The sequence below is a fragment of the Syngnathus leptorhynchus genome, chromosome 11 (genome assembly GCF_054491065.1).
Source record: "Syngnathus leptorhynchus isolate UIUO chromosome 11, UIUO_Slep, whole genome shotgun sequence".
Classification (NCBI taxonomy): Eukaryota; Metazoa; Chordata; class Actinopteri; order Syngnathiformes; family Syngnathidae; genus Syngnathus; species Syngnathus leptorhynchus.
In genome coordinates this window covers 677,456-698,384 of record NC_141205.1, presented here as the reverse complement: position 1 = coordinate 698,384, position 20,929 = coordinate 677,456, and the positions used below count along the sequence as shown (strand labels likewise).

Sequence of the window (20,929 nt, the reverse complement as noted above, 5' to 3'; positions counted from 1 at the left end):
GCCATGACAATGTGTGAGGGAGGACATGAAGGTTTCGTGAGCTAAGCTCTACAAGTTTTTTTAGTGTCTTGTTTATGGCTGAAAGTGTGACAACCGGCTGGCCTGCTTTAGGGCACAATTGGCAAATTGTTTTGCTCTTTCTCTTCACAATACCTGTGTTGTCTTTATGTATGTCCAATACGAATCAAAAGAGAATTATGAGCCGCCTTGTTTGGAGAACAGCCAATGAACAAACATTACCATCCTATGGACTGACGTTCTACTTTTTACAAAACGGAATTAAACCGCAATTTATTTTGCTGTGGAAAGAAATATGAATGACAGTTACATGGCTAATTCTGTCTCAATCTGCTGTCATAAAATGAAGCTAAAACAGAAAAAAGTGTAGCCAGCCATATGCACTCTGCTAAAGCACTAGGATACGTACATTTGCATTTCAATGATTTCACAGAATTTCAAGACAAAGCACTTGGTGATTAAGGAATATTGGCTTGTTAGTTTTTTTTTTTTTTTAATATATATATATATATATATATATATATAATTATTTTTTTGCTTATTTTCTTTTGCAGATAATCATGTAAAACTGATTTCTTGGCATGATTCCCCATTTAAAATAATGAGGAAAAGCCTTTCAAAATAGAATTGATATCAATTTACATCAAGCTGATTTTTTCCCCCCCATAATAACAATAATAATAATAATCTTTTACAATCGTACAGTAATATAAGAGTCAGGGGACTCTTATCAGTCTGTGGGGCTGAGAGAGACAAAACGAGTTTCCCACGTGTCCACAGTGCACACGGTCATTATTGTAAACCGGAGCACTATAGTATCTTTAATCAGAACCCTCCAAGGGATTAGCCCTTTCATTGGAAACATCCAGTTTTCCATCATTAGTGTTGGTGCGTCCAAGGAAGGGAACCTAATCAGTTTCCCAAATCGGAGTCTCGGTCCCCAATGAAAAAGCGCATGTGGAAGCAGAGGGCGAGGAAGCCGGTTCCCAGCAGGTCACCCAGAGCGGTCAGGTAGGGAATAGAGAAGTTGTCGGGGTCCATCCCTCTGCCCCACATCCAGTGGACCATCCAGTCGGCTAGATAGAGCAGGATCATCACCTGCCACAAAACAAACACTAGTCAACACGCAAAGGCTGACTAGAAAATCCACTGGCAGTCCTTATGGATTTTGGCACATCCAACATTTCTGTCATCCAGGCAGTCTTTATGGATTTTGGCACATCCAACTGAATCCTCCCTAAATGAATCAATCATTCTTGAGTAACATGAGTTTTGTTGTTGTTGTTGTTTTTACCTGCAGCAGTGCAGCACCCATGTAGAAGGTGATAAAGACGGGGGTTAGTGTGGTGTGTCCCCCCCTCAGTGAGTTGATGGTGTAGAGGAAAACCAGGTGACCCGGGGCCACCAGGAGGAAGAGCACACGTGCTGAACGGGAGTTCACAGCTAGGGAGCCAGTTACATTCAGTTAGGTACCGGACGAAATTGCACCATTTGCTTTGCGCTTCAAATGATCATTCATCTTTTTGAACTCGAGAACTGACAACCTACTGGAGGTGAAGAAAGCGGAGCAGGGTGTGGGGCACTTCCTGTTCCGGGGAGTAGGGTTGGGATCCCCCATGGGGATACCGTTCATGTGCAGGTAGGTGGAGATTCGACTGGCCTGAACCGCAACCAGATTACCTCCCACACCTGACAAACAAACAAACAAACAAACAAACAAACAAACAAACAAACAAACAAACATGAAGCTTGTAAAGGCTTACTGAAGGGAAAGGGCTAGTGGAGAACAGGTCAGGCAACTGACAGGTAGCATGCCAGCCTGACAACACAACATGACCGACACAGAGGGCGGGGTGGGCTAGGTGTGCCGGTTTATAAAGGGCGGCTAACGAGCCGAGCGCAGGTGCGGGCATTAAGGGAGTCGCTTTGATTGGGCGAGCCTGAAATCGGCCACTCCCACAGCGACGCAGACCTCCCCCTCTCCTGACCTTTTGCTCATTTGTAAAGAGGTCATAGTCACGACATTGCTTTTTCAGATCATTTATGAAGACCTAAAATGCAACAAGCATAGACTCCTCACCGTTGATGACTGGAGTGAAGACAGCCATGCCAGCAAAATTTGGGTTGGTAACGGTCTTGTCAAGAATAAGACCACCGACACTAAAAGACAGACAGTTGATACGATTAAGGATCGTGGGTTTTGGAAGTAGAACGAACGTAGTAACGATGAAAGCTAAAACAAAAGAAAAGCTAATGAGCTGGGTAGAGTATTTATGATTATTTGACGCGTATTTACGTCGCAGGCGAGCTCGCACAAAGTAAAGCAGAGAAGGACATACCTGCTAATGGCCATAGCGATGATGACTGGCTCCCATCCGGAGTAGAGGACTTCCCTAGTAGATGGGATCTTCCTGGCTATCAGCACCCATATCGGACACAAGGCCACAAACACGGCACACACCAGAGGATTGGCGTAGTTGTTGTAGTCTGCATCAGAGGAGCGCATTCTGTCATTTACATCCATTTCATTTGGTTTGTGCTTCCTATTCCAAAGTCAAACGTTTGAAAGAAATGTGAACTGGGACAGCAGTGTCGTAATACTTTCAAACCGGGATGTGTCAACTTTGACTTATGCGCGTCACAATGCAAGTCAGACCGTGTGTAAACACAAAAGGTATGATGAGGTGACACCTCGGTCGAGTCACAATGTTTTCAATTGTTCTAAGAGGTGTGCTGTGTTTGCCCTGTCTGTCCGTCTATCCGCCGACAGCAGACGATGGAAGAGGAGATAACGTCACGAGGCCGGGTGTGGCGACAATGAAGGCAAACAGTTGTCACATCTTTTGTCCTGTTCTTTCACGCATCGTTCAACATTTGAAACATAGCTGTACAATTCAGCTCAGCGCAGTATTGTTAGCAAATAAAAACTTGCCCTTAAGGCCCCAACACGTGACAGTGTTACATCGTGTCATGCCATTTAATGCAACCAAATGGAGTCATGTGACATGCAATTGAAGACATCCACCATTTCATGTTCTAGTGTCGTGGCTTTTATAAGAACGTGTCTCGTTTGATGCGACAGTCAACCCAAAAAGTAATGCGAAATAACATCAAGCCTTCTTTAGTACTCCCAAAGCTTTGAATTTTCCTAGCAGCATTTTCTGCAATGGCGGCGCGACCAAAACAAAATGTATTGGGTGCATTGTCGAAGCAATTGGCTCCAAGTCAGCCCTAACATCATTCAGAGGTTCTAAAAGCGCATCGCTGAGCGGACTCCCCGGTTCGGTGACGCCCAAGTGGCTGTCTGGTTTCCACACCAACCAGATCTGAGGAAGACCACCTCCTTGCAGGCACGACACAAACCCAATCGCGGCGTATTACGTATATAGTCCTCTGATTGGTTTACCGCCTCGTTCTACGTATTTACATTTATAGATTTTGCGCACCTTATTAAAAGGCGCACCTTTTTTTTTTTTTTACAAACGAAAGGCTCTTAAGTGCGCCTTATGGTGTGGAAAATACGGTAAATACATTTGACTGGACTTGATGATGAAGTGTTTCCAAAATGTTTGCAGTTCTCCCCCCGCAGCCTCTCTTTGTACCTTGTTTGTTCAGGCATGAAAATTCACATTGCTTGTGCTTAATTTATTCATTCATTGCTTAATTTATTAATTCATTCATCTTCCAAACGGTTTTTCCGCGGGCCTTCTGGAGCTTGTCTCCGCTATCCTAGGGCTGTGGGTAGGTTATACCCCAAACTGGTCGCCAGCCAGCCAGCCAGCCAGCCAGCCGACCAACCGACCAACCGCAGGGCCAGATTCAAAGGTTTGTATAAACGTCTTCACGTAATACAGAAAAATGCGCGGGACTGTTAAAGCTGTCAACAAAGTCAGCAGTTAGCAATAACAACCAAAGTGTTCAAACTTTTTTTTTTTTTTCTGTCATTGGAGAAAGAGGAGCTCCTCTTTCCCTGTGTAGTTCTACGCAAACAAAAACATGTGAGAACCGCAAGGCCACGCAGAAGTCAGCCCTTTTTATATGCATCGCGATTGTAAAGGTCTTAATGGCATGACAGGAATGTCTTTCAAGTTTTGTTTTTGTTACCAAGTTCCTTGTACAGCCCCGTGGAGATGCCAGCCAGCAGGGACAGGGTGATCAGGTCTCCTAGGCTGGCAGCAATAGGTGTGGCTACATTATCTGGGTTGATGCCAACCTTTCTGGATGCAATGATCACGCCAATCATGATGAGTCCTGCGGGCCAAAGCACGGAGACACTCACGTTTGCTTATTGATGTGACTTCCACGTTCCCCTCAAAAAGAAGCGAGAGAAACCAACAACATTTCGGATTGATCACGGCGGCAACTGCAAATTTAAAGACATCTGTATTTGTGAAAGAGCACTCATTTGAGACTTCAAATCAATGAGCATAAACAATCAAAAGTCCTGGTTTTACAAGCTTTTGTCACACACACCCTCTTTCAGTCACAATTTGATTTGGGGTGGGAGGGTCAGACTCTATTCCAAGTCCTCTTTAGCAGAAGCCGTGAAAATACGCTAATTGCACACCTCCAATGCGTTTCAAAGGCAAAACTCACGTGTGAAAGTGAATGTGGCGATTCATTGTTGCAAACTCATCAATACTGTCCGTCATATGGTGGAATAGTTTCGCTCTCATGGAAAATAGCAAGGTGATATTTTCGAAGCCGTGTCCAAATGTCAATACATACAATGATGACCCGTGACGTGAAATTAAACTGTTATTAGGCCAAAGATGGGGAAAAAACAACAACATTTCACTGTTTGTATACCTACCGAGTAGCAGAGAGGCAATAAAGGCCGTGGCGACACTGGAGGCACAAAGCAGCACTGCATGGCCCAGCCTTAAGTGGCCCTCTGGAATCCAACCAAAGATGACCGCAGCAATGGAGGCCAGGAACCCTACCACTGTGGCCTGGACCTGAACACATGCACGCAATCCGCAACATTTTTGGACCTACGTTTGACAGCGTCCGTGTCACCCAACCAACAACGGTCTCTTTGTTAAAGCCCTTATTCCAAAAGGACACATGTATCATACATACACGTACAGGTGCACGTCTGTCTGATATTCAATCTGCATCAGATTGCAGCGAAAATTCAATGCGCTACAATGAACGCAGGCAAAAACAAATACGTGTTGTTCGGTATCTCTGGCCTTGGCAACTTCCAAGAAGCATAACATTCTATACCTGGATGAGAGCCAGGTTGCCCATGATCATGTTCCACATGTCCTTGTTGGTGTCCATTAGACCAATATTTGCCTGAAAGACAAAACAAAAGACAGCCAGTTAGTTGTCACTTGCACACATGAATCTGCTTGTGCCTCTTGGCCCCATCAGAACAATGCCAGATCAGTTTTCCAGACAAAGATGCTCTGATCTCTGATCCCCAGCCAGGCCCAATCCACGATTTATCTCATCTCCTCTCTTGCACACAGAAATGGTGGTCACAGTGGTCCACTGTGCAAGAGCCACACTCAGCCATGACTTTTCAGCGCAAGTGGATTTAGTGGGTCACCCCGCCCCCTATCCTTCACCTCCATGCGTCTGGATGACATGACTGCTCTGACCTTTTGGTTGTTGTGTCATCTAGCAAACAAAAATGGCATCGCTTCCTCCTGCTCACATTTGATCAAGTCAAACTACAAAGGAGTTGACGCTTTCTGCATTTTGAGACAAACTCCAAAGGCCCCGCCCACACAGAAATGGAGCTTGTCTATTTTTATGATTTCAAGGTTTTAAGAAATGCGCGTCCACACAGAAACTAAAAAAAAGTCTGCATTTCATAAGACGCTGCCTGAACAATGCCACAATAAATCACCGAAGCCCAAGTGTTGTAAATCTACTCACAACAATGGCAGCCACCGAGAAAGGAGCATAAAGCAACATCAAGTCAAACCAACCTGTAAAAACTTGCATGTTTTTGGTCTGTGGGAGAAAGAGCGAACCCATGCAGGCACATTGAGAACATGTAAACTCCACTCTGAAAGGCCCCAGCGGGCAGGTTTGAACCCAAAACCTTCCTGCTGTGAGGGGACAGTACTAACCATCGCACTACGCCAATAGACAGCAGGAGAAAAATGTGTACAAGCAGCAGAGCTTGTGTTACGTCAAAGACGCAATGCGCCGTCGCAATGCTGCTATGCAACTCAAAGTGGACTGCATGTGAGTTGAACTTAGAGTACACGAGGCTATCAGGGCCATGTGCACGGAGCCCTCCCTCCCTCAAAGAGGCCAAACGACCAGGGATGTAGATAAGAAAGTTTAGGGAGAACAGATAAGAAAATAGAAGGCAAATATCGCCACAGAGCACTGAGAACTTTCAATCAACTCCAAACACAAAGAGGCAGACGGAACATTTCTTTTTGTAGCCTTTTCCTTCTCGTGAATTCAGTTCTTCATGAATATGTTACACGAATGCAAAAACGCAAAGCAAAATCGTCTCAACTGTGGGAGAAGGGGAACAAAAAGCTTCATGGAAACCTTTCAAAAGGACTTCAAGCACAGAAAAAGCTCATGTTTTTAAAACATATCAAGGAAAGTTACAGTCGTTTTAATCTCTTAATCAGCAGTGACGTGGAAAGAAACCAAGTCCCACTGGAGCCAACCCATAAAAAGCTGACACTAATGTATCAAGACAAGCTCCAAATTCTGGCCCAATTTGTGAGGCTTGACGCACTTAAACCTTGAAACAGGTTTTAAGAGCAAGACTTGGATTTCATGCACCTGATCGCATGTCTGGATTGTTTTGCTTTTGCTGATTAAACAACAGCATGAGATGTATTTGTTGGCCATTGTTAACAATTTGTTGGTTTGAGCAAATGTTGTCTCAATAGCTTGACAATAGCTTCTAGAACATTTCTCCAATGCTCCTACTGTGCATCAAGGATTTGATAAGAAGCTTGAAATCCCAATTTGTTACAATGTCTACTTGGTCAGTTGCGCCCAGAGGTAATCAGCATTGTCACTTGTTTCCCACACATGAGTGGAAAGAATGTGAGGATTGCTCTGCTCTAATTCTCTTTAAGGAGGTGGTGTGCAATCGCCAAAGGTCGCTGACCCCTCAGCATGTCAAATGGACAAGCATGTTTCTCTGTTGCAAGCTCAAAAACTTGTCTTGGTCATGAGATCCACTGATGAACACACTTCTCAGTTGACTTTTTGGGTTCTACGAAAAGCTTTAAGGTGATATGAAAATAGAAAGAAAGAATTGCTATTCACTATTTGCATCGTAAGAAACGACCGACCCTGGTCAGGGTGCATGTGTACAAACAATAAGGGCAGTTTGTGGAATGTTTTATAATACTTGAAAAGTATTTTAGTCAATATTGTAGAAGTGCTCAGAGGGAAGCCAGCTGATGAAACATCCAGCCCAAAGGCAAGTACTCCAGCAGACTTTTGAGTTTCATCACGCAAGATGTGACAAACAATCAGGTTGTAACTTCAGTTATTATTAGCGTGCACATTTGAGATAAAAGAAACAACAAGTAGAACAGGTTGAATGGAAACAGACAAGCAAGAGGAATGTTGCTATCAGCTGCTCTCAAACTACTTTGTCAATATGACCTGTGATCCCATTTACAATTTTGCCTAAATGATTGTCACAGTTTTGGGATTGCCGGAATAAGGCAACTCTTGGGAAAAAAAACAAAAAAAACAAAACCCCAGCAACAATAGAATGAAAGAAATATGGAAAATAAAGCCAATAGGCAAACATGACTTACTGCTGTGGAAAGTCTGGAGGCTAGCGTCATCTCCAGATTGCCTTTTAGCCCCAGTAGCGCAGGAACCAGGATGAACACCTCGGAGACCTCCGTAAACACCGTCCAGTGCTGAAATGATCACAATGACATCAGATGAGTCAACCGACTTGACAAATTGCTTTCCTCTGTGTGTCTCTTGACTTGCCACTGGTGAGGCTGTGCTTTTAGACCCCTTCATGGCCAACCTCTAATGACCAGGTAAAGTGAAGCTTCAGACCAACCATTTGTCATCTTTGAAATGGTTTTTACCTCCTCTTTTCTCTGTAGTACTATCTACCTACACACCTCGTACACATATTACATGCAGTGTATAAATATTGTGCATATGTGTATGTAGCAGACCAACGGATGGACGGATAGATATACCTAGATAGATCCGTAGATGGATACATACCGAGATAGATACCTAGATGGATAGATACATAGCAGGATACTACGTGGATAGCTACGTAGATTACGTGGATAGATACGTAGATAGAGACTTTTAGGTGTGCCAGTGAAAGACTAGCAGTTCCACTACTCATGACTTTGCTTTTGCTGGCTCCATCCAACTAGGCAAGTCCCTTGGCTTGGCTCCCACCTCTGTGAGCACTCCTTCCTCTTTCACAGCCACATGCTTTTAGGCCAACTCCATCTCACTCTACTTCTGTCTCACAAGCTGGCTCTCAGTCCTCCCGTGGCGATATATGTTGTTGTCTCCATTCAAAACGGGCTCTTTGCCAAAGAAGCTCTCTCTCTCTCTCCTCAAGGCCATCCCTTCAGTTCTAGGAAGTTGACAGGACAAGCCCAGTATCACTGTGTCCGGACCTATAGGAGTTCTGGAATGTGATCCTTTCAAGGGTCAAGTAGCATGACTGAATTGCACTTGCGATCACTTGCTGTAGCAGCAATTGGGCAGCTGAAGCCCAAGGCACGCAATGTTGACGCAACATGGTGGGCTCAGTTTCAGTTCGGGAAGATACACTTTCCATATGACCGCACTGATAAGTTTCTAGAAAGTTCATGATACAAATGCACAAAATATATTCAAACGCTCTTAGCAAGATGAAACATAACATCTAGAGTTGCAATGATTAATCCATTAATAATAAAGGAAATCAGAGATTAATAATAGTAAATTGTCCATCCCGTCAATAGCTAATATTCTCTCATCTCCATGAAAGTGGATGAATGAGACGATTTTGCTCTATTTCCATACCTTGGACAACAAGAATCTGCACGTTATGAACTGAAATGACTGAAGAATCATCATCATTTGTAGAGAAAAAGTAAACTATGTTTTTGAATAAAGAGATGGAACGGGAAACCTGTTTTTTCATGTAATTCATCGATTGGTCGAATGAACCACTCAACACGACTTGTGATTCATCCACTGCCAAATGATGACACGTATTGCAACCGTTGACTGCCCATGGGGATACGCTTCCATTTGCATCCATTTCTCCAATCCAACAGCTAACGTTGAAAGTAAACACACGCCTCGTTGCCTTCGGGGCCCCATTGCCTTAACTAAATAATCCATTTGGCAAATATGGATATTTTATGACAACACGCTAACTTTTGTCACTCCTTAATCTCCCTTGTTCTTTCTACTTGTGGGCTGGCTAATCCCGTAAATAGGGGTAACGTAGGCCGCGAGTGGATGCAAAAACCACCCGCAGGCTTTGACTCCAAAACAACTGGCAGCGCCTGTAGAGCTCCGCTCCTACCGATGCCTCTGTGTGGCCAACACCTTCCACACAAAATCCTGGCCACATCCTGGCTGGCACCAGCAGCAGCTTGACATGATCATGTGCTTCTCACACGCACTTGTCACAGCTCAGAATCATTCAGCGGTAGGTACGCTGCGAGATTCACCTGCTCCCAAAGCAACTCCATCGCTCCAAACAGCGACACTACCAAGACTTGGCAACTTGGTCCAGCTCATCCCGAGGGATCCCAAGGCCTTCCCAGGCCAGCTGAGAGACATAGTCTCTCCAGCGCGTCCTGGGTGGTCCCCGGGGTCTCCTGACGGCAACGTAATCAGATGCCCGAGCCACCTCATTTGGCTCCTCTCAACGTGGAAGAGAAGGGGCTCGACTCCGAGTCCCTCACGGATGAGCTTCCCACCCTATGAAATATAATATGAAGGCAATCCGTTTGAGGAAAGGTATTTTGAGCAACATAGAGCTCAATAGAAGTCTTCCGCAATGACTATTTAGCGTGAAATACGCACAAAACCCCGGAAAGGACAAATCTACTCCAGAGTCGTTCTCTAACGTGGCCAGATCGGTTTGCATTCAAGTTGCCACAGCTGAAGCAAAAATGAAAGCTTTTAGTAAATGTTGAGGAGGCTTTCAAGATTTCCATTCCCACCATTTATACCACGCAACCTTTAAAAGCCATATATAACCCTGTATAACCTCAGTCTGGAGTTTCTCGCCATGGCAGTGAGAGACTGACGCTTTTCGGCCATTCAACTGCCAAGTCACTGAGCAGAGCTACGCAGACATCTCCAGACCACTCCGAACAGTCTTTCTTTTCTGGGCCAGGCTCAAGTGGGAAGGATGCCAAAAACGCTGCATGTGTGTGAGTGAGTGCTGTAGGAAATCAAAGTGACTTACAGTAAAAGGTCACATTTCTCAAAGGCCTGCTGAAAGGCAAAGTCGGAATGTACCAGGGAGCGAGAGAGCTAGTTAGAAATGGCCCTGCCACAAGGACATAGGGGATTAGCTGAGTTAGCACTTGACAATGTTATGGAGGGATAAGGCAAGAGACTACAGGGACTAGTACTCGTATGATGGCAGGCAGGCAGGCAGGCAGGCAGGCAGGCAGGCAGGCAGGCAGGCAGGCAGGCAGGCAGGCAGGCAGGCAGGCAGGCAGGCAGGCAGGCAGGCAGGCAGGCAGGCAGGCAGGCAGGCAGGCAGGCAGGCAGGCAGGCAGGCAGGCAGGCAGGCAGGCAGGCAGAGGGGAAAGAAGCAGCCCTTAAGCAATGGCGCCTGTTTTGGAAAACAGAGACACCACGGCAGCATGGGGCCTAACATGGGACAGCGTGAAAAATGCTTGACCTCAGAATTCCACAATTGTCGGGATACCCTACTTCAGCTTTTCACACATTTACGCATTTTTCTTATCTGACTAGGTTCTTAAGAGAACATGCAGGATTCCGTACGGGAATTCTTCCAGCCTGACATGCTTTCTCTTATACCCATTCCATGTTGCGCAAATACACGTCGCGTTTGCTACTTGCTCATTACGCTGAAGAAAAGACAGGTCTTTCTGCACTCAAAAGACCAAGATGCCTTGCGTACAACACAAAAGAAAGTTCCTGACAATCGTTTATGTGAGCAAATATTCGTGTTGTAAAAGAGTAACCCGGGGGAATTAGTCCGGGGGAATAGAAGCATATCTTACGGGTGTTTGCTTGATCAACCGGAAGATTATCAATATTCTAGTTTTGAGACGGATATTGACTGCGTGTAAACAAGAGTCGTAATTTCCATACTTAAGGCTGGCCTGATCATCACTGCAAGGTAGCAGGCACTCTCCAAATCACATCGTTAACAGAACCCATTCCTCCATTCGTTCAAATCCTTGAGCAACAGGCCCGGTCGACCCACTGCAATACCTGTGGTCTGCTTGCACAACCAGTTCTGCTTCGAGCTAACTCCGTCCGACCTATGATTATTTTGACGTTTGAGAGGAACCCGCACTTACGAGACATACGTATGTGAGAGTAGCAAAGAAAATCAAGTTGCGCTATCTGCTGTACGGGTTGGCTGGACCCTGTGACAGCTATTTAGATGAGTATGTGACAATTCCAGACGATTAAAAATGGCCTTTCCGCAGATGGCTACACTGCCACAACATTTGCTTTGCTATGAACACAGAGCGGACGGGCGGTGAGCGCCGGCCGCATCGGCGTAAGGTGTCGTCGCTCACCTGGACTATGTCGAGCACCATTCCCGCTGCCACTGTCCCAAACCCGGCCAGCAGGAAGGGAAAAACCACCTGCAGCCCAATGGAGAAGGAGGTTTCTTTGAGGGGTGCCGGCGGTTCGGGGCTCTGGTCATTGCTGGTGTCATCGCTCTCGTTCTGGCTGGCATTCTCCAAGAGTGCGTCCTCCTCACGCTGACCTTTGGCATTTGCCCGACAGTCCATCACGACAATCTCCAGCCGTTCTCCATTCTCCGGGGTTTCGTTGGCTATTTGCGTGACCTCTTTCAGCTCAAACTCACTCCCGCTTTCTGGGTTCCTTTCCTCAGTACCCTGAGTGAAGATCACCGGGTGGACGGTGGAGTTGGAGTTGAGGAAGGCCGGCGGAAGGGCCCCCCCCTCCTTCTTCATCTCAACGGCCCCGGAGGACATTTTGTCGGGCAGTTTGTCTTGTTCTTTCGACCAAAGTACCATGCGGAAGCCTTTGGAAGACAACGGGCTTAGCGAGAAACTGTAGACTATGTCTGTCTCAAGTCGCCGGACCGCCACCTGACCTGCGTTTGATCCTGATCGCTCCAAGTAATTTAGCCCATTAAAAATGCCGTCTTATCGTTCTCCAAAGCCCAAATGGAAATTGCTCTGTTGGGGAAAATAAATTGGAGCAAAGCACGTGCATCCGTTTGTCTGCACACCCTGTGTTCCTGACGGTGTTTTGGGAGCAGGACCAGTATGTTCTCCATTCAATGCGAGCAGCTCTCTGTGGGCTGGCAAGAAAAACAACAAAGCATACCAGTTTAACGACTTGGCCGAGGGACTCACCGCAATAACCTCCGTTGGTCAAGAGTGAGTCCCGGCGTTAAGTTCAATGTGAAAGGTCAGATGTCTGAAGCGCGGGCTGGTCTGATTGCAGTCGCCGAGTCGATATAACCAACGGGCTGGCAATGTCTCACCTTACACCACGTGGCTGCTGGAAAGGTCTTTTCACTGAAGATATTTAAAGGTCTGCAGCATTGAATTACCAGCCACGGAAAGGGACTCCTCCAAACAGAGTGGACCAGAAGCTGAGAGAGGAAATATGTACATCAATTGATTAGGCATTAAGCATCTAATTCAAACGGCTGCCGGTCCGAGACCGTCGTCATCTGCAATAGCCAGAATGATTCTGACGCATGAGCCTTAATCACAATATGTACGTCAAGTCAAGTCAAGTCAAGTAGGGCTACTCGTAATATTTCTTGAATTATTTGGTCTTCCTTCACAACTATTTCGTAAAGTATGAAAAAGACTTGTCAGTTCATAGGTCGGTCCATAGACATAGTATAAATGAAGAAAGCTTTTGTTTAAGGCCAATTGAAAGATGTGCTTTCTTTTCTGACTCACTCACATATGTGTCCCTTTCATGAGGTAGATAGAGAGCGTCCACCACTAAATACTGCCCAGCAAAAATGTGGCAGGCAACTTGCAGGCGCTCGCTCATTCCACCTGACATGAACGTATTGTGCTGGCGACACATGAAGAAAACAACAACAACAACAAGTTTGGCTTTCAAAGTCGAGTCAGCTTTGCTTCCAGTCTTGACATAACGCAGCTTTCCTCCGCAGCGCAGCGCACCGCAGCGCAACGCACCGCATGCATGTTGCGACATCGCGTTTATCCCTGCTGAAACCATCCTGTTTAGTAGTCACGACCAACACCAGGCGAACCCAACATGGCAAAGGCGTAAATTAGTGCTCCCTGCTCAGGACTGAATAGAGCAAGCCTCCCTCTTCTATTCTTTGCCTCAAGGCCAGGAGGCTTTCTGTTCCAAACCCGGCTTGCTTGCTCGCTTAGGAGAGACAAAGTCAGCGTTACAATCGAAGCATGCCCATTTAACGGCTTTACGCGGCGGCGTTGGAATAAAACGCTGATACGGTGGGTGGGCGATGGGCGAACATACTTTGCAGCCAGCCGGCCGGCCGGCCAGCCAGCCAGCCGGCCCGCCAGCCAGCCGGCCAGCCGGCCAGCCAGCCAGCCACTCGTGACACATTCCGCCAGAGTGAATGTTGCGCGACTGTCAACGGTTCAAACACAAGAGAAAAAGCGCACATTGCTTTGCACGCTGTTTTGTGGCTCACGTCACGTCACGTATGTGCAGTGGTTACCTTTGCGTGTCCGGACCCGGGTTGGAGTCCAGCGAAGTGTCTGGCTGCATGTATGTATATCCTTCCTTCTTTCCTTCCTTCCTTCTTTCCTCCCTTCCTTCCTTCCTTGCACGCTCGGGCTGGGCTGAGCCGAGCTGAGGCGCGTGCCGTCGTGCACCCCTTAAGTATGGTGTAGCCAGCGCGTACGATTACATGGATGGTTAATCGTTAAACTCTGTCAACTTGGCTTGATCCCGACCTCTCGGCGTACCGCACCCGTCCGTCCGTCTGTGCGTGCGTCCGTCTGTGCGTGCGTGCACTGGCCCCAGCTACCCGGCCGCTCAGATGCGCATCTGCAATACAGCCGTCCGATGCAGGGGGCCAGGAAGCCACAAGGCGAGCCCTCCCTCCGCACTTTTAGCTGACGGGACGGGCCGAGCAACCCTCCACTCCACTCTGCTCCACTCTGCTCCGCTCAAGCAGCCACCCATGTGGCTCAGCTGCTGCTAGGCGAAAAGAAAGCTGCTTGGGCATTGATTGCACAGCGCTGCTGAAATCCTGCTTAATGGCCTCTCAAGTGGGTCATTCCAGACTTGGAATCAATATTGGATCATGCAACACATATATTGTAGAGGCATGTAGTCTGCCTTCAAATTTGCTCCATAAACCACTTCATTTTTGTCTTTTATTTTTTATTTTTTACTTTGGTTAATATTGGACTGACTTCGCATTTCTTAAAGCCCTTTGTTGAACCAACAGTGCCATCTAGAGGAGTCAAACAATACAACTGCTTCATAAAGCGAATTTGAAGCTTCATTTCCCCCATCAGTACAAATATGGCATTCTGTTTGTCTCACAAGAGTATAAATCTTACAGTAATCTCAGTGGCTCACCAGCAATGAACACCACTGCATGGTTAGGAAATAAATGCTTAAACGCCTTGCTGACTTGGCACGTAACTAAATGAACTGTCAGTGGAAGAGATTGAAATGCTACTTCAGAGACATTTCGGAATCTTTGGGTACCTACCTACGTGCGCTGGACTGAATGGATCCTTGTTAATAATCAACCAATTCGCAGACTAAATACAAACTTCTTACATAAGCGATCAAGGCACGCAGCCCTTTGTCTGTTTCCATATTCTGTGTGGAAGGAAAGCAGAGGAAAGTGTCAAAAGACTACTACAAAATGTTGGCTGAGAATATCCATGACATCTATTTGCTCCCCTAACATTGGTTTGTTAAAATGCATTTTTATTCATCCCTCGTGAAATAATGGATTTCTTTCCAATCATAAATACATATTGAAAAGATTCCATTTGTGCAGGCATTTTTCTCACCATGTCAGTATCTGAAACTGTTTTGAAGAGAAAACTATTCATCTTTGGCCACATCTAATTCAATTCTCAATATTCTTTTTGATCACAATGTATAAAACTAGGCAATCAGAGAGCCAAGGCGTGACCCGCGGATGCATCATTCATTTGCTCACGAGCGCCGCAGAGGAAATCATTATAGTTTCTTGGCCAGTAATTTAACTCTGGTTAGCAACAAAAGTTAAAGCCAAATGAAGGGAAAGCTCTCTACTTCATGTCACATGACAATATCATGTGACTTTGCCCCGGTGGCAATTAGATCCCATTTTTCCGTGGAAAAATCCATGTACTCTAAGAATCAATTCATGTTTAACCCAGCAAAGGTTAAAGTGTGCCACAGAGGTCACGTAATGACATGGCCGCAGGAAGCTGCTTATTGTAAGGGCTGCTTCTTCTGGTTAATGATCAGCCGCAAACCAGGAAGTGAGGTGAGGTGAGACTCGGGACAAAAAAAGCGCTGGGCCCGCTCACCATCTTAGAGGCAGCTTGCACTCGGTTCCTGGCAACACAGCGGCAGTCGCTGCCAGCTTTGGGCCACTTCTGTCCTGGCGATTCTTTGAGCCCGCAAGAATGTCGAGGGGGGGGGGGGGATTTGGAATCCTTCCCTCTCTCTGTTCAAGATGAATGGCTGCTACCCAAAAAAAGAGAGTGGAAAAGTGATCTCCTCGAACCTTCCTCTTAGAGTTTGAGAATATGAGCAATCTGTTCTCCTCCTCTTGGTCGTCCTGAGCGTCATGATTTCATCTTTCAAACGCAGTTCTGGACGAGGAACACACTGTCGCCACCTACTGGAGCGCTTGTGCCATAATCTTGTATGTGAAAAAGTGTTTCTCTTTTGTAATTGTGAAAGTGCCGTGAGACACAGCTTATTGCCAGTGGAAAAAAAGAAAGATGTTAGAAAGTAACAAAGAGTTTTACAAATTAACTCGCTTGTTCAACTATGTGATACTGTAAGACTTCCATTCATTCATGGGTGACTAAAGAGTAACATCTCGCAGATTACACATAGCTCATCCATTGAACGGGCAAAGTCATCGCAGCGTGGAGAAAAAGATCATCAAGTTGTTCTTGTATGTTTTGTACTCTCAAGCCTCAAGCATGGGTGGATGCATAGCAAATGAATAAAGTGCGTGATTCAAAATCCATTTGAACAAGCCATGCTCATTGATTAAACAAACATTTCCCCAACAACTAGGCGACCCTTTTTGTCAAATGGTGCTTGTGGCTTGGCAGCAGCAAATGAAACACTTGGGTCGCTAGTTCGATTTCCAACTTAAAGAAGAAATATAGCAAGCGAGATGCACGTAACATCGGACGAGACAAATACACCTTGCGACAAGTTATGTAAGTGGTGAATTGGAAAGCGTTGGTCCAGTTCAAATAAGACCTTTTGGCAAACATTCACAGCAGAGCAATGATGCAATACACTCTTTTCAATCTCAAAGACACTCTAGAGTGAACTGTACAAAAGTCTAAGCTCACCCAAACTTGCCATTGCTATGCACAATTGCAAAGGCATGTTCAAATGACCCTTCCAATGAAATATAATACGTTTGTTTTATTTGGACCAGGGCTCACCAAGTCCGGTCCCTTATCCAGCCCGTTTTGGATGCAAGCCACCTGATTCAGTTCATTCGGATGCTTATCTGGCTTAATAGAGCTTCAGGTGTGTCGGAGCAGGGCGCCACCCAAAACAGGCCAGAGTTGCCGAGCCCTGATCCGGACAGATGATCTGATTCGGGTGGCTAAAGCGGGGCCGGCCTTTGACAAGAAGAAGTGCATGCTTTGCTTTTGCTTTGCTTTGCTTTCCTTTCCTTTCGCTTTGGCTGGGCCCCAAATCCACGGAGCCGCCGACAGACAAACATTTGACTTACATTTCATCGACAGCAATCTCTCCAAAAGCCGACACCAAATCGGTGACATAACCCGAGAGGATTGCTAATATGGACACCACGAGTCAACAAGCTGCTCCACCAGAAAATAAAAATACAGCTGTATTGCTTCAGTGCTAAGTGTACAATCACTTTACTGTATATGCCCTTCTCCTATTGCCTTGTATCTAAATGCAAAATCAGATTTCTTACACAACTTATGAAAACCTTCTTCCATTGCTTCAGCATAGAGAGGTGCATGTGGGAAGAACAGCATGTTTTGTACATCTGTGGAGAGAATCAAAATATTGACCACAATTTTTAGCTTCAATGCAAATGCACAGTTCACGGAACATTTGAAGCAGTCGACTGTAAGGTGTCACTCATACTATCCGACTTTAAAATGTGGATTTTGTACAAACTACATGACCAAAAACATAACGCTGCAAAAATGTCAGCTTCTTCTATGGAAAAATCTCGACAATACAAGGCATAAGCAACAAGACGTGCACTACAACGTACAATTCAGAAACAGATACCAAGACTTCCCCAGAAAGCTCATTTTGCAGGTCAAAAGCGTCATCTGCATGACTCTACCTAGTTGCTCAACGTGGCCTGCAGTATTCCTACAGCCCAGCAAAGGGCAGTGTTGTCTCGTACAGTGGCTGTGTGATTTCTGCTGATGACTACAAATACTCCTCTTCTTTGACATATAGTATCTCATGGGCTGAACTGGGCACCTAGAAACAACACATCAAGACAGATGCTCAAATACAGCAGGAGTGGACTCATACCTTATCACTTCATCTCTGCACTGAGGAGGATATTTTGTCCAAAAATAAATGCTCCATAGGTTAGGTTCTTTCTTTTGAAAAGGATGCTGTCTGACACTTTTTGTTATCCAAATGACCAATCAAGAATTTCAATCGGAATTCATGTCTTGGAGAACATTACAGAAGTACTTTACATGTAGAAGTATATTCAGCGCACCTGGTTGACTCCACCCACGACTAGAAGTCGATCTCTGATGACGATAGAGGAGGCAGAGCAGCGGGGGAACATCATGGAAGCCAACGGCTCCCACTTTTTCTTCAGAGGATGAAAAGCCTCCACTGTGTCCAGTGCAGAGGGCTGGTGACCTCATCACATGACAACACACGTTCACTCACTTAAAATGCATGGCGGTAGATGATCGGAATAATGTGGTCAATGTTGGAATTAAGAAATGTCATGAGAAAATAATCCCCCAAGCTAAATTCCTTCCCCAAAACATTTGGAGTGGCTTTGATCTTACCTAAGCCACCCGCTACCACCATGCGTCCACGCAGCAAAGCGGTGACAAAGTCAGCTCTCTTTTTCTTCAAGGACACACTCTCATCTGACTTGAGCCACATTCCTGAAGCGGGGACATTCAGCATAAACAAGGTGGGGGAGGCTGGCATTGATTGGAGGTCATGCCTACCTTGTTTACAGTCAAAGATGTGCACATTGTTGGTAAACCTGGAGGTCTGATGTCCCGCTCCCTGGCGCAGACCTCCCAGCAAACACAGCCTCCCGCCATCGTCCCACAACACACCCGCATAGGAGCGCTTACACGACAGCATGGGAAGCGTCGTCCACGAGCGCGTCTCCGTGTCGTACATCTCAAAAGCTTTCACGGGCCGCTTACACTGCCGGCCGCCTAAAAAGAAGACAATGGCTGAATAATCATCTCGGTATTGGTGATCAAGCGCTCTGCCTTCATAATCCCTAGTATGAGCAAGTACCTGCCACATAGAGTTTGTTATCCAATAAATGCGTGTCGGCATCATAGCGCGGGGTCGGCATGGCGGGAAGTAGAGCCCACACATCCTTACGAAAGTCGTACTGTTGAAGGATGTTACGAGGGAGCAAGTCGCCACCCATTCCGCCCACTGCAAGAGCACGGCCATCTACACAGACGCGTACAATTTTGGCTCAGAGAGTCATCAAAAGAGCGCACAATGTCCTATCATTACATCATAGCAGAAGAGCTATTTTTTTTGTTCTTGCGAGATTGAGCCTACATTATTTCTTTTTATTGCGGGTTTCCTCCGGGTGCTTTGCTTTCCAAAAACACGCACATTGGACCACTGAGCAATCTCTTCAATCCATCATACCTTTTACAGTTACGGACAAGCCCATCAGGGCCTCTCGCAGGGTGCTCCTCTTCCTCCACCTCCCTTCATCTGTGTTATACATTTCCACCACCTTGACCGGTCTCTGGTGTTGTCCCACTCCCCCCACCACGAGGATCTGTTTTCCAAAGACTGCCACGGCAGCTCCGGCACGTGGGGTGGGCATCGAGGGTAGGCCTATCCAGCGGTCGCCCTAAAAACGCCAACGGCCCTTCTCTCAAGCACTCGCATGAAGAATACCTGGAGTCAAGTTTTGTACCTCTGGGGAGTAGAGTTCCAAGGTGGCGCATGGCCTCCCTGCAGCGTCGCAGCCCCCCAGCATGTACATCTGGCCTCCCACCTCGGAGAGAGTGTGGTAGACGCGGCCGCTGGGCAATCGGGCCAGGCTCTGCCAATGAAACTCGTGAGCTGAAGGCACCGCCATGGCTTCACCGTGAATGGCGTCGGTCAGTAGGAAGCAAAAAGGTGCTCGGACGCTGACGGGGAAACAAAAGCCAGGGGACCGCGAGGAGTGGGAGTGGAGACAAGACTCCCACCCCCAGGGTGACGTCCGTCACTGCTTCAAATCGGGCCCTGCAAAAATAGATACAGGAAAAAAAATGAATGAAGAAGTACTAGCGACAAAGATCAATTGAACGGTTCAGTCATATTGCTTGGCTTTGATTTCCGTGTGGGTCATATTTTCAATCTTTTTGATTTTGTGAATTCGAAGGTTGCTTTCTTATTTCTGGTTGGGCAAGGTGCTTTCTGGAGTGGAGCACTTTGAGGCTAGAGATTTTCCAGCTAACTTGGCCAGAGAGCAATCTCATTTGGACTTTTCTTCAGCCCGGTAGATCATCACACCGGTGTGGATTTTCCGCAAGCAACCATCATGGGAGCACCTCAGTGAGGATGATGCAGGGCCATTTGTGGCTGCTTCATCAGCAGGTAGCTCCTCCTCCCTTGCCTATTAGGGATGCAAATAATTGCAGAGCAAGCAGATGAGGAAATTGCAAGCACTCACAAAAACCCAGAGCAGAACAACCAACCAACAGTGGCATAACGTGTTTTGTGCAGCTCCTGTATCTGTGAAATTGCAAGAGATGAAAACGATCGTCCCCACACTTTGATTGCATGCCTTTATTGGCACATCTACATTGGGGATTAAAGCTTTACTGTTCTCGATGACAGTTTTAAGAATAGTGAATGCAAAAAATACTTTTATTTACTGACTAAGTTCAACTCTTACTTGACTAAGTCTACTTACCTCTGTCATAGAATTCCAACTATTTGTAACCTTTTAATTTGTTAGCTCGAAGCCAGTTAGTTACCTTGGATGGACCTTCTGCTGCAAAGTGACTTTCTCTCCATGTGACGTGGGACGTTAGATTTTTTCCCTTGTCTTCTGCTCTATTTTGGGATGTACCATAAAAGAAAACCAGATGGCATTGTCAAGTACTCCAATATTTTCGATAGCACGCCAAAGCATCAAGCAATATGAACTGTAATGTATCCATTCCCGCTGAAGAGCGCTTCTGCTATTTCTGTCATGATTATGTGAAATTGTTGCTGTTGTTGTAAATGATAGGAATCAAGTGGCTTCACAGTGCACGAAGTTGACTCATTAACTTTGTGTATTGTGCATCTTTTCTTTTGCCCGTCACCGGTGCAGAAACGCAACGATCTCCCGAAT

At 46.2% G+C, this 20,929-nt stretch overlaps 2 protein-coding genes across 5 annotated transcripts; both read right to left on the bottom strand.

Annotated features, from left to right (window-relative positions):
* Positions 1-257: 257 nt before the first annotated feature.
* Positions 258-16,945, bottom strand: slc41a1 (solute carrier family 41 member 1). 3 transcript variants are annotated; one of them, XM_085924064.1, is made up of 14 exons: positions 16,809-16,945; positions 13,877-14,358; positions 12,686-12,796; positions 12,290-12,499; positions 11,742-12,217; positions 7,782-7,889; positions 5,248-5,319; positions 4,832-4,976; positions 4,123-4,269; positions 2,358-2,505; positions 2,099-2,178; positions 1,567-1,707; positions 1,313-1,461; positions 258-1,116 (listed from the first exon to the last, which is right to left on the bottom strand). In XM_085924064.1, exons 5-14 carry the CDS (start codon positions 12,207-12,209, stop codon positions 931-933), a joined length of 1,644 nt encoding a protein of 547 aa, XP_085780190.1. In that variant the 5' UTR covers positions 12,210-12,217; positions 12,290-12,499; positions 12,686-12,796; positions 13,877-14,358; positions 16,809-16,945; the 3' UTR covers positions 258-930. The 3 variants fall into 3 exon arrangements, with proteins under 3 accessions (XP_085780190.1, XP_085780191.1, XP_085780192.1); XM_085924065.1 differs by having other exon boundaries at positions 11,742-12,499; positions 13,877-14,035; positions 14,115-14,358; XM_085924066.1 differs by lacking the exon at positions 13,877-14,358 and having other exon boundaries at positions 11,742-12,499; positions 16,809-16,850.
* Positions 16,946-17,201: 256 nt separating this feature from the next.
* On the bottom strand, positions 17,202-20,602 carry klhdc8a (kelch domain containing 8A). Of its 2 annotated transcripts, XR_015067604.1 has the most exons (9): positions 20,568-20,602; positions 19,517-19,830; positions 19,240-19,450; positions 18,868-19,032; positions 18,564-18,782; positions 18,396-18,497; positions 18,092-18,240; positions 17,699-17,841; positions 17,202-17,389 (listed from the first exon to the last, which is right to left on the bottom strand). XR_015067604.1 is itself a non-coding variant. In XM_085924670.1 (8 exons), the coding sequence occupies exons 2-8, from the start codon at positions 19,679-19,681 to the stop codon at positions 17,788-17,790; spliced, it is 1,065 nt and encodes a 354-aa protein (XP_085780796.1). In that variant the 5' UTR covers positions 19,682-19,830; positions 20,568-20,602; the 3' UTR covers positions 17,202-17,787. The 2 variants fall into 2 exon arrangements, 1 of the variants encoding a protein (XP_085780796.1); XM_085924670.1 differs by having other exon boundaries at positions 17,202-17,841.
* Positions 20,603-20,929: the final 327 nt, after the last annotated feature.

Coding starts and splice junctions, on each gene's coding strand:
- slc41a1 (XM_085924064.1), bottom strand. CDS start 12,209: ATGGTACTTTGGTCGAAAGAACAAGACAAACTGCCCGACAAAATGTCC. Junction 7,890..11,741: donor TGGTGCTCGACATAGTCCAG/GTGAGCGACGAC, acceptor TGATCATTTCAG/CACTGGACGGTGTTTACGGA. Junction 2,179..2,357: donor ATCGCTATGGCCATTAGCAG/GTATGTCCTTCT, acceptor TCTGTCTTTTAG/TGTCGGTGGTCTTATTCTTG.
- klhdc8a (XM_085924670.1), bottom strand. CDS start 19,681: ATGGCGGTGCCTTCAGCTCACGAGTTTCATTGGCAGAGCCTGGCCCGA. Junction 18,783..18,867: donor TAACAAACTCTATGTGGCAG/GTACTTGCTCAT, acceptor TCTTCTTTTTAG/GCGGCCGGCAGTGTAAGCGG. Junction 18,241..18,395: donor GGTGGTAGCGGGTGGCTTAG/GTAAGATCAAAG, acceptor TCATGTGATGAG/GTCACCAGCCCTCTGCACTG.